Source organism: Silurus aristotelis, assembly GCF_946808225.1.
Source record: "Silurus aristotelis genome assembly, chromosome: 4".
NCBI lineage: Eukaryota > Metazoa > Chordata > Actinopteri > Siluriformes > Siluridae > Silurus > Silurus aristotelis.
In genome coordinates this window covers 8,771,694-8,784,581 of record NC_139577.1, presented here as the reverse complement: position 1 = coordinate 8,784,581, position 12,888 = coordinate 8,771,694, and the positions used below count along the sequence as shown (strand labels likewise).

Sequence of the window (12,888 nt, the reverse complement as noted above, 5' to 3'; positions counted from 1 at the left end):
TTTATGCTAGATATTCATTCGGTTTAATTCATGTTTCTGTCAAAAACATTACATTACATTCCTGGTCGGTAAAAATATTGTTTATAGTCAGCGCTTTTGATCTGAGAGATCGAATATTAAAAGATCTGTGGTGTTGAGGTGTTGGCTATGCATTCAGTCTTATTCAATTGAATGGTATTCAGGCTACTTAAACAGACTTTCTAAGAATTTCTAGATTTTGGTTTTGCTCGAGAGACAGACAATCTCAATTTTATGGCCCCTGAATGACATCTCCATGCAGCTAGCAGATGGTCTGTTTAGCCTATTTGTCTGCTCCCTGGCCTTGGCTCTGGATGGTCACTGGTTAACTAGTGCTACTACAAGAAATGAGAGCAGCACCTTCTCGAGTGGGATGGATACCGTCCCGCCCTAACAGGCTAGCCTTGAACTGCAAATTGCTCCAATTATCTATGAAGCCCACACTGTTTTTGGAGCACCATTCGGACATCCATCAGTTCTGTGACCATAACCTGCTGTAAGCTACATCGCCACACCACACTGGGATGGGACCAGAGCATATTACTGCATCAGAAATTGCCTTCGCTAATTTACACACTTCTATAATGTTACTCTTAGTAACGACTGTCAAAGGCATATATCTGATAAAAGACTCTTCAGAGATATTAAGGATGCAGTACTACAGGAACTCAAGATTAACCTAGAATTGGCTGAAAGTGTGTGTGTTTGTTATGCTCCCTTTAAAGAATAGAAATCTTTTTCAAGTCAATTGTGTAGTTCGAAAATTTAAACACGATGAAACCACACAAGAAAAAAAAATTCCATTGCCTCTTCTCTCTCTTCCATAGAACACAGTATGCTGTCAAAATAAAATTGCAAGATTTTTACCTTATGGGGTATAATAGCTTGGCACTGGATCAGTACCCTGAAAAATACACCCACTGTGCCCATAAATATAGATGCACTTTGGTTCCCATGTAGTTTGTTCATTATGGTACCATAATGTACCTTTATCACTGCTGACCCAGTGACAAGCCCTTTGTAGCTCATGGTGGCACATTTGTACTCCATACAGCATTGCATTCAGAAAACATTCAGACCCCCTTCACTTTTTTAATTTTGTTATGTTTCAGTCTGATACTACAATCTTTAAAAAAAAGTCCTCGTTAATCTACACTTAGTACCCCATAATGACAAAGTAAAAACTAAAATCTAGAAAATCAAACGTACATAAATTATTCACATCCTTTGCAACAATACATTCGAAAATGAGTTCAGCTGCTTTCCATTTCCTTTAATAATTGCTGAGAGGTTTCTACACTTTCACTGGAGTCTACCCGTGTAAATGTTTATTGATTGGACATGATTTGAAACTTCACACCTCTTTATAGAAAACCTCACAGCAGACAATGCATTTTACAGCAAAAACCAAGCCATGAGGTCAAAGGAACTGCCTGCAGAGCTCAGAGACATGATTGTTGTAAGGCACAGATCTGGGGAAGGCTATATAAAAATTCTGCTGCACTGAAGATTCCCATGAGCACAGTGGCCTCCATAATTCTCAAATAGAAGTAGTTTGGTCACCAGGCTAAACTGAGCAATCGGCCTTAGGGCCTTAGTAAGAAATTTGACCAAGAACATGATGGTCACTCTGGCAGAGCTCCAGAGACCCTGTGTGGAGATGGGACAAAGCAGACCAGACCAGACCAGACACAATATAGACTGGTAGCAAAGGTTTACATGGTTTCTTTGACCTAACATTTCATATCATGTTACCTTTAATAAATTACTGCCACAATTTATAAATCTACTATTTATCTAATACATCACTAATTCCAATTTTTATTATTTTATAATTTTGATAATTAACATTTTTACAGGTATATAGGTCCTTTTCCAAGAAAAATCTCAACAAACAAACAATGAGACCTCATCATGGATATTCAGTTGCATTTTATCTTCCTGCTTGCACATGTGTCCTGTATCAGTGAGACAGATTTCCTTGCTTTAATACAGGGGTCACCAACCTTTATGAAACTGAGCGCTACTTCTTTGGTACCGATTAATGTGAAGGGCTAAAAGTTTGATACACACTTTTGAATTAACACATTTGCTCAATTTACCTTTGATTATATGTTATTATTAACAACTAATTATATGAATCTATGTGAAGACACTGATCATGATTTCTCACAATTATTATCAATAATGATTTAACAAGGTAGGAAACAGATAAATATCAATATGCAAAACTTTATTTCTATAAATCTCTGCAAGTATTTGCATTTTCAAATGATCACTTCTACAACATTACAACAACTCACTAGCCAGTAACAATTTTTAACAAATCATGCACTACATTGCATCATGTTTGTACAGATTATCAATTACATAACATACAAAAATCAACTTGGAGACCAGCTAGCGCTAATCTAATATGAAACATTTTTTTTTTTTTTTTTTTTTTTTTTCAAATTCACACCAATGCAATTGTGATTTTAAAAAGAATAGCAACAAAAATAATTTGATGCAGCTCACTGGTAAGTGGCGCTAGGGAGAGCTATTTTTAGCTATTTTCTGAAGGCACCAGGTCGCCCGCAAAGACCACATGAGTCCCCCGCGGGCACCATGTTGGTGACTCCTGCTTTAAAACATTGTGCTAAGATTCAGCTTTAGCTATGTCAATAATGTAAAAATAATATACATTTTTGTAGCTTATAAAGGTTAACTGGCATCAGAACAACCTCAATATAAATTGTTCATGCAGCTGGGGCAGAAACAGAACTAAATCACTGAACTTATATATTCATTCTGTAAAGATCTCAGAACAAGGTATCATCTCACAGAGCTGTACAGTGTGTAGAAAACAACACACACACACACACCCCACATGATCTCACTTCTACTTAGCATTTACTGCTGCATCATTGGAAGCATCCTGACTAACTCAACAACTCTATATATATATTCCGGAGTAAGAACGGGAGCTTTGAGGATGGATTTGGACTGTAGTTAATGTCAACAGTTTGCTACACTGACTCAGAACTACAGTTTGCTTCTGATCACCACCACTGTACCCTGTAACATCGTATATCTGTAATAAATGGACATTTGGTGCAACCCAGATGAGGATGGGTTCCCTCTTAAGTCTGGTTCCTCTCAAGGTTTCTTCCTTATGCCATCTCAGGGAGTTTTTACTTGCCACAGTCGCCACCAGCTGACTCATTCTGCACATTATACAAGCTATAAAATAAATAGTAAGAAAAACTACAAAGCAGTCAGGCAAGACAAAACATGTCAAGCACTCTCGCAAGTGCAGTCTGCTCTAACTTTAGGCTTGTGTATATAGCACTGTTCTTTAAGTCACAAATTAAGCTTTGTCTGGTTATAAGTGCGACTATGAACAGCACATAGTGGATTTTAATGGCATTCCCACTTTTAAAAAAATGCATGTAAACAAAGCACATTGCCGGTGTATAAATCAATCAACACTGCTACTACTTACAGTGGAAGTTATACATTTTAATTGTTTTTACAGCAGCGCCCCCAGGAAACAGGTGGATAAAGCAGCAATTGCAGGCTGAGGGAAAGTAGAGCAGCAAAAGTACAGATACAGCATTAGAAATGTACTCAAGTAAAAGTACACTGTTTTTAAACTACTTAATAAAGTACAATTTCTGAGAAAAACTACTCCATAAAGGTAACAAGAGTATTTGTAATTTCTTACTTTACACCACTGTTAGTAGCTACTCAACTATACATTTATTTACACATTTCTATTTTACATTTCACCAATGTTTTGTGGGATCATAGATATAGAGTTTTTGGTGAACTGGGATATTTGTATGTCAAATCAAAACTATGAATTAACACATGTGGAATTATATACATAACAAAAAAGTGAACTGAAAATATGTCATATTGTAGGGTCTTCAAAGTAGGCATCAAGAGAATGCCAAGAGTGTGCAAAGCAGTAATCTAAGCAAAAGTTGTTTCACACTTTTTTGTTATGTATATAATTCCACATGTGTTAATTCATAGTTTTGATGCCTTCAGTGTGACTCTACAATTTTCATAGTCATGAAAATAAAGTAAACTCTTTGAATGAGAAGGTGTGTCCAAACTTTTGGTCTGTACTGTAAGTGCAACCACGAACAGCACATGGTGGTTTTTAATGGCATTCACACCTTTAAATAAATATGCATGTAAACAAAGCACATTGCCGGTGGCGCAAGTCAATCAACACTGCTACTACTTCCAGTAGAAGTTATACATTTTAATTGTTTTTACAGCAGCGCCCCCAGGAAACAGGTGGATAAAATTAAAATGAGGGAAAATAGAGCAGCAAAAGTACAGATACGGCATTAGAAATGTACTCAAGTAAAAGTACACTGTTTTTTAAAACTACTTAATTACGTAATGAGAGTATTTGTAATTTGTTACTTTACACAACTGTTAGTAGCTACTAAATTATACATTTATTTACACATTTTTATATTACGTTTCACCAATGTTTTAACTTTCAGAAAACAACAACCTAGAACCTGCACAAATGCATGTATGCATAATAGCATATGTTCTACAGTATGTACTAGTAATTGGAATACCTTATTCCACAATATGAAACAATTCACAAAATAATTTTATTTATATATCAATCAAACCCATTTTTTAACAAATATCTATCTATCCAGCTTATGTATATTTCTTCAGATTTGATAATTTCTAAACTTTTTCAAGAGGCTTGAAGGAGTATCTCCTGAACACCGAAATTTGTGATGCCAATAACCACCTGTGGGAAACAAATGATCAACATTATCAGTAATGTAGCAAGACAGTGGGCATTAAAAATCATATTAACATGAAAGTTTTCGAAGGAAACAATAGTGTGTATTAAAATGTTCACATTTAAGCTTTTATATATAGATTAAATTATAATTTGCCGGGTTTTTTTTTTTTTAGCTTAAATTCACTGATTTGACTGTAATTGTAAAAAATTACTTGAAGAAAGTTGTTCATCAGATAATATTTCCTCTATTGCCATTTGAGCTTCTGTATGGCCAGCCTGGACTTCAGATGTGTCTTCTGGTGCTTTTAACATTGGCTTCTTTTTGCTTTTAAGGGCCCAATGCATGGACTAAAAAAATTAAGAAATCACACCAGACAATAAAATTATTATTATTATTATTATTATTATTATTATTATTATTATTATTATTATACTCTTTTTATATTTAACCTGTCTGTAACACCTACATAGGCTGTGCATTATCTGTATATAAAATTAAAAAATATAGTGAAATATTTGAATGATCTGAAATAATTACACTTACAACTTTAACTGTGTCACTCAAGGCCTGCCATTCACTAAATGGCACACTGATGCTACTTCTCAACCAGTAATCATATTTTCTTCTTTTGGTCTCATCTGTGAGAATATCTTTGGCCTGCTGCAACTTCTGAAAGTCTTGTGCTACAAAAAATAATTATATTTCATTTCATTTTAAATAATGAAAAAAGTAATTCAACAACATTCTAATGTAACAATCAAAATCATTTTGTTTAAGTAATACTTATTGAACTCTTTACTATGTTGGCAAGTAGGACAATATTTTCATTCATTTTAACTTACCAGCTTCAGGGTTTTCTGGATGTTTGTCAGGGTGGCAAGACAGGGCTCTCACTTTATACTCTGTCATAATTTGTTCAGTCTAATGCAAACAAAAGTAACATATAACTGCTTGTCAAATATAAAGACGGTTTGTTCATGGTCAGTGCAGACTGTAGACAATACTACAGAAATAAAATGTGGATATAGATTTACTCTCCTCTGAAAATAACTCAAAATTCAGCCATTATTGTCAAAAGAGCTGACAACAAAAGTGAGTACACCCTGTGATAACAGCTGTACAGCATGTAACCATGTAAAAACACATGTCCTATTCATCATGTTCATGTGTTTGTCTGCTTGACAGGGCCATAAAAATGTGGGTATCTTGTATTAGAGCAGTTCAAATTTGGTGCTTTGAGTACAAGTCCTCATGCTGTGCATCAGGTGCAGAAGCTGGCTTTAAAAAAACAGAAGAATAAGTGCTGCCAGCATTGCTTTAAAGGTTGCAGCAGCGGAAGGTCCACTTGTCAAGGTTTACATGGCCATCGTCCCAGAATCATGTTTTTTCTAAAGCTGGCTTATAAGAAAGCCAGTAAACAGTTTGCTGAAGACAACCTGTCCAAGAGCATGAATTACTGGAACCATGTCCTGTGGTCTGATGAGTAGAAGATAAACTTATTTGGCTCAGATGATGTCCAGCATGTGTGGCGACGCCCTGCTGAGGAGTACCAAGAAAACTGTGTCTTGCTTACAGTCAAGCATGGCGGTGGAAGCATTATGGTCTAGGGCTGCATGAGTGCTGCTGGTGAGCCTCAGGAAACATGAATTCTTACATGTACTCTCAGGTACAATCACATGTATTTTTCAAGCAGCTTTTCCGGAGATAAGAATACCACATTGTGATACTGTGCACGATTTAATAAATTAATACATGAGTGATAGTAATGAATTATGAATAATAATAACAATTAGAAAAAGAAATATAATAAGTTGAGATGCAAAAAATGCATTTAGAAACAGTTGAGTTCCCCCTCCCCTTCCTCACAGTGGTTTGACCCACTGCCTGCTTTCCCAGTTCATCTCACCTACTCACACACACGAGTCAGGTGTGTGGCTGCGCCTTAATTAATGTTCAACTCCATTAAGTAGGGTATTTTATTCACTTTCAATAAAGCGATTCTCTTTAATGTAGTTAATGCAGACTTATTCATATAATTAGTTGCGGCAAAAATGATGATTAGCGATGTAATTTCCCATGCACCTGCTATATTAGCGATTAAAATATGACTTATCTAGTGAACGTTAGCTTGTTTACAATAGCTTGTAGCATAGTGCACTGCAACTAACACACCAAAGCTGTTTCTCATGCACTGTTTTATTTGGGACGACTTGGCATGTTAACATTTACGGCCACAATTAGCATATTGTTTAGCTGTGCATTTACTAAATGAGCACTGTGCTACGTCTGAACTGACCCCACTGTATTCTTTTGTATAATCAATTTCTATTCTGTTCTTAAGTGTCTTAATTAATTTAAAATAAAAATGTAAACTTTTTTAAATTCCTTGTTTTGCTTTGTCATTGAACCTGAGAAAAACTGAGAAAATAACCATAATGTCTCCATGCTACAATAATAATGATAAAAGTTTTTCACTGTGGAGACACTGTTTTTTTTTAAGTACAATTTGACTGTATTATTTGTGTCCCCTTCAAAAATTGCTCATGAGAAATTTTCTATTTATTGTCCCACCCTACTGTTAAATGAAATTTACGCCCATGATATAGATATGTTAAACAATATATGCCATAATACAAGAACAATTAGCTCTACCAACTTAGAGTTGTTTTAAATATAATATTATAGGATCTATATTATAGGATTATATGACCAGTCCTTTCAACTTGGTTATAAACTACTCAGAAGAGTGTGAGCCTAAATAATTATCAAAAACATGTTGATATTTGTAAACAATATGGCCAACACACATCAATAATGAGGTTAGAACCCCATCACACAAAGTGTGTATGGAGGAGCTCACTGTCCAGCTGTGTGGTAGAGACTGCTGGGGGTACCAGCAGAAATTTCTGGCAGACACAGAAGCACCTGTGCGCAATCTATTGAAAGAAAATGTGGACACCATAGAATTGCAAGGCCAGTTGAGAGGAACTGAAAATGTTGAAATTGGCAGAGGTAAAAAGGGTCATTGACTGGAAGCCCAGACATGTGACTGATCTGTAAATAGTTTACAAGTAAGGTTTTTTCACTTCTAAAATTAAAGAAAAAAACAAAGAATACAAACATTTTCAGCTTTTGACAGGCACTATACACACACGCGCACGCACGCACGCACGCACGCACGCACGCACACACACACACACACACACACACACACAAATAGAAAAAAAATCAAGTTTGTGGACACATTTAGTCCCTATTTGCTGTTATAATAAGCTCCACTCTTCTGGGAATATTCCACTTGATTTTTTTGGTGTGATTATAGAGATTTAAGATCATTCAGACACAACAGGTTCAGTAAAGTCAGGTGCTGATATAGATGAGGTGAGGAGTCCTGGGGTGCAGTCAGCATTCCAATTCTTTCCAAAGGTGTTCAGTAGTTAAAGGTCAGATCTCTAGAGCAGGCCACTAAAGATCTTATACTCCAACACTTTTAAATGATATATTCATGCAACTTGCTTTGTGCACAGGGACTTGTGTCCAAAGACATTCTATAAGTTTGTGTGCCTCCAACAACTTGAGTTTCCATGTTGAACATTCAGTGGTCAATATGAGAGAATTGTACTCAAAGCTTTAAATTTTAACTCCTTGAATACAAGATACAGATATTTGTATGGTCCTGTCAAGCAGACAATAACATGAACATGATGAATAGGACATGCGGCTTTGCCTGCACAGCTGTTATCACTTAGGGTGTACTCACTTTTGTTACTAGTTATTTTTTACAATAATGGCTGTGTTGAGTTATTGTACATCGTACATAAGCTGTACATTGACTACTCTAAAACATATCCAATTTTAATTTTTATAGTATTGCCCATTTGGAACATTTAATAAAATGGTTGCTAATATGTGAGGGGTGTCACTTTTGTAATATACTATCTATCTGTGTGTGTTATCATGTGTTAGATTTACTGTTGCATACGATTGTTAAACCTTAGCCTTTAACCAGGACACAGGCAGGCTGAGGCAGTTATGTATAAAACTGAAACATAAGTAGAAGAAAGACAAGTTGTAAGTTAGAAATTATTGCTTTGTAAAAAGCATCAATTTCTCTGACATAATATCTAAACCTGCACACACTACAGATATTTAGGTCAATACAGTTCTGAATCCTGCAGTCTCTTCCTTCCTCGATGCCACTATTAGTAACTATGTACTATTCGAGGTACAGTTCTTGATTGTTCATGTCTTACATGTCAAATAGAATTTTTTCTGTAAGATGGGGTGACATCTCATCCTCGAGTGTCCCTCAACTCAACCCCCACAGGGATTGATTCTTGGCCCGGTGTTGTTCTCCCTATATATGCTACCTCTAAGTAATATCATTAGAAAACACAATATCTCATTCCACTTATATCTTCCAATTATAATTTCCCCTAAAACCAGATTCACTCAGTGCGCTCCAGTCCCTGTCCGGCTGTTTAACTGACATTAAACATTGCCTGGCTAGTAATTTTCTAAGTCTTAATGAGAATAAGTGTGAGTGTATACTATTTAGTACGCAGGAGCAGCTTAATTTTAACCTTAGGGATCTCACACCAGAATTTTAAAAAAAGGTTCGCAACCTAGGCATCATATTTGACAGCAATTTGAATTTTACAAAGCAAATAACCTCAGTTGTAAAACCAAGCTTCTTTCAACTCTGTTTACTATCAAAGGTAAAGCCTTTCGTTTGGTTGAAAGATATAAAAAAAAGCCATTAATGCTTTTATTAGTTCTAGATTGGATTACTGCAACGCTCTTTATTTAGGCATTACTCAGTCCTCTCTCCATAGCCTACAGCTCCTTCAAAACGCTACAGCACGGTTTTTTAAGGTACCAGTAAACGTGCACACATCAACCCGGTCCTTTCGTCTTTCCACTGGCTCCCGGTTGTCAGGAATCCCCTGCCATGCCCCCTTCGGAGGCTGTCATACCCCGGGATTCCCCGATGCACCTCGCTCTTGCTCCCGCACGAGGCTCATTGCAATCGGGCTCATCCCGATCACCTGGGACTAGTTTCATGCACCCATCACACCACCTATAAAAGCCTCACACTCACATGAACTTGTGTTCGTTATTGTATGTTCGTGCGTGCGTGTTTATGCCCGTCCGCATGTGCCGGTGTCTTCGCGTATGCTCAGCTCCGCTACGTGCCTTTTTGACTCGGACTCGGACTCTGTTTTCTGGATTATCCCTGCTCACGCAGGTATTTGTGTTGGCACTGCCTTTTGGTTTTGAATAAAACACGGTTTGCTTTCACTTTGGCTTCAGCCTCCGTTCCCGCCTGACACCGGTACAGTACAGGATCCAATATAAAATCCTATTATTTGTTTTTAAATCTCTGTCTGGTACGGCCCCAACCGATTCAAATGAACTTATCCATCTGCGCACCCTTGGATGAATTCTCAGGTCCTCTAATCATGTCATGCTTGAAGTGCCTAGAACAAGATATAAATCACGCCTTCTTAGTGGCAGCCCCTAAGCTTTGAAATTCCCTCCCTCCTGATCTTACCTCTGAAAGGGAATTCTCTACTTTAAAAGCTAAACCATAGACCCACTTATTCACCAAAACCTTTGTTGTATAGTAGAGGGTGTGCTTTGTCATCTACTTTTTAACGTTTATTTTAATTCTTGTATTTTAATGCTTGTTTTATTTCTCTTCTGTTTTAAGTTCTTACAATTTACTACTTTTTTAATGATATTGTATATTTTACTACTTTTAACCCAGCCATTAGCCACAAGCCAGTGCACTCTTAGTGCCAGTCCCAAGCCCGGATAAATGGGGAGGTTGGCGTTAGGAAGGGCATCCAGCGTAAAACATGTTTATGTTAATTCAAATGTTATTACTATTTTGCACATGGCCTCTTGCATTTTGTTCACCGCCTAGGTTCCTAGGTAGAAGTTAGGTGCTATATAAATAAAGATTAATTGATTGATTTGGTTGATATTTGTCCTTTCTAATAATCTCTTTATATTTATTTCTTTTCAAATAAATACTGTCCAGTTAATAAAAAATAAGAATTTCTGCTTTTTAAAAGCAAGTTAAAACAACTTTTTATTGTCATTTCTCTTTTGTAACAATAATGCTCATTGTATATATAAAATATGCACAATATGTGTTTGTAATTTGATGCATATTCTACAAATTAGGCCATACATTAAATGTAATTAAATGTATCTAGAGAGAAAAGAACCTACATGAGATTTGTCTTGAAGCATTTTAAAAAGCAAAGCAAAAAAATAAATAATTAATAATTATTATTATTATAATTATTGAATGTATGAAATATGGCTTTTAAACTTATTGCTGATGAGCCAAATAGTATTTACATGAAATGCAATGTCACTGTTACTGCACGCACACACACAGGGGATATACAGTTGTTTGATACTGTCCATTTGATTAGCAGTACAATTAAACGGTCTTTTTTCCTCACAAGTTTCATATAAATTGCCTGAACCTAAAAAATATGAATGCTAGAATTCCGGATTGATGTCACATGGTAGTGGATTTGTAACTGCGGTTTTAAATAAATATTTAAAGAATAATCCACTATCAGCCATTCCTATAGTGTGCTGTATTAGAATGTATTATTACTATGATAATCATTAATAATCAATTAATCAAGATGCCATAACACCGTGTATGAATGGGTGTTGCTACTGAAAAAGTATGAAAACAAGGTCCTAGTAATGAAGGGAAATGCCATTTTCTGCATTTTCAACCGGAAGCATGAAATGCATGATTCTGATATTGGCAAATCCCATTCCTCACTACCTAACTTTCGGTCAATCAGAAATACAATTGCAATGAGCCATTATTTGACAATGAATAATAATTGTTTTTAATAAATAAATGTAGCATATGTCCGTTTATTCGAATGGTTACATGCAGATGTTTAGGCTACTGATGTGTACCTACAGGAGAAAAAGCGCACTGAGTCATCATCGGTCGGGTTTAATGGCAGGGCACAAAACCACTAATCTTACCGTTGACAGCTCATCGCACCCGAGCAAGCCGTAATAATCTTCCAGATCCTCTCTTTTACAATTGATTATCTTCTCCATGAGTATGGAAGGAGCCTCTAGAACACAACGCAAAAACAAAACACAGTATTGGGTGGAATAAATGCTATACGTTGAATCTAGTAAATACAATAAACTATTTACGACTAATATAAAATACTTTTATTTATCAAGCTAACTACTATAGTATTGATACATCGATTATCTAACTAACCCAGCAGTTTTCGATAAGGCTTCTGAGCTTCTGGGTCTCGCTGTCAGACACGCGAGGTGGAGCAGCGAGTATAGAAAGCCAAAAGGGTCCTGACACCTACACAACGATCAGCTATAACGTTCAAACCACTGGCAGGAGAATTAGACAACATTGTTAGTGGCACCTGTTAAAAGATGTATTTTGCAGCAAGCAGGCAATTAGTTACTATTTGGAAACATGAAAAAATGGACAGCACAAGGATCTGAATAAATATAACTTAGGCCAAATTTTGATGGCTAGTCAACTGGGTCAGAGCATCACCAAAATGGTTAGTTTTGTGGGGCATTCCTGGTTTTCAGTAGTTAGAAACTTGAATTTTGAAAATTTTTTTTTTTACTCAGTTACGGATATAATTTAAAATGTAGTCTATTACAATACGTCAAACAAAACATACTTAAGATTTTAAATAATACTTAAAAAAATAGAAGTATACAAAAACTACTGTTACAGTATTGTGAGTAAATGTAATTAGCGTTATTTCCGGACTATAAAGCGCACCTTATATAAGCCGCACCCACTGAATTTGACAAAGATTTTTATTTTTAACATAAATAAGCCTACACTGAAACTAATGAACTTTACACAGGCTTTAACGAAAGACACTAAATGAAATATGTTGCACTTCTATTAGGAGCATAGCGGTATTTTGGGAATAGCCTGCCACTGCATTCTTCCGCTATTACTGCGTGTGTGTGAGACCGAGGATTATGTCCTTTTTATTTTCTGATGCTCATTTCTAAGTTTCTTTGACTAACCCGTAATGCTGTTGCCAAGAAAAAT

General features: G+C 36.0%; 1 protein-coding gene across 1 annotated transcript; it reads right to left on the bottom strand.

Annotated features, from left to right (window-relative positions):
• Positions 1-3,506: 3,506 nt before the first annotated feature.
• On the bottom strand, positions 3,507-12,124 carry dnajc12 (DnaJ (Hsp40) homolog, subfamily C, member 12). Its single transcript, XM_083540640.1, has 7 exons — positions 12,070-12,124; positions 11,820-11,912; positions 5,630-5,708; positions 5,331-5,470; positions 4,999-5,134; positions 4,406-4,789; positions 3,507-3,687 (listed from the first exon to the last, which is right to left on the bottom strand). The coding sequence occupies exons 2-6, from the start codon at positions 11,895-11,897 to the stop codon at positions 4,707-4,709; spliced, it is 516 nt and encodes a 171-aa protein (XP_083396766.1). The 5' UTR covers positions 11,898-11,912; positions 12,070-12,124; the 3' UTR covers positions 3,507-3,687; positions 4,406-4,706.
• Between the last annotated feature and the right edge of the window lie 764 nt (positions 12,125-12,888).

What these genes read in the sequence shown, in the direction of transcription:
- dnajc12 (XM_083540640.1), bottom strand. Translation starts at nt 11,897, where the DNA reads ATGGAGAAGATAATCAATTGTAAAAGAGAGGATCTGGAAGATTATTAC. An exon ending in GGTGCGATGAGCTGTCAACG is followed by an intron (nt 5,709 to 11,819) that starts GTAAGATTAGTG and finishes TGTTTGCATTAG; the next exon opens with ACTGAACAAATTATGACAGA. An exon ending in TCCAGAAAACCCTGAAGCTG is followed by an intron (nt 5,471 to 5,629) that starts GTAAGTTAAAAT and finishes TATTTTTTGTAG; the next exon opens with CACAAGACTTTCAGAAGTTG.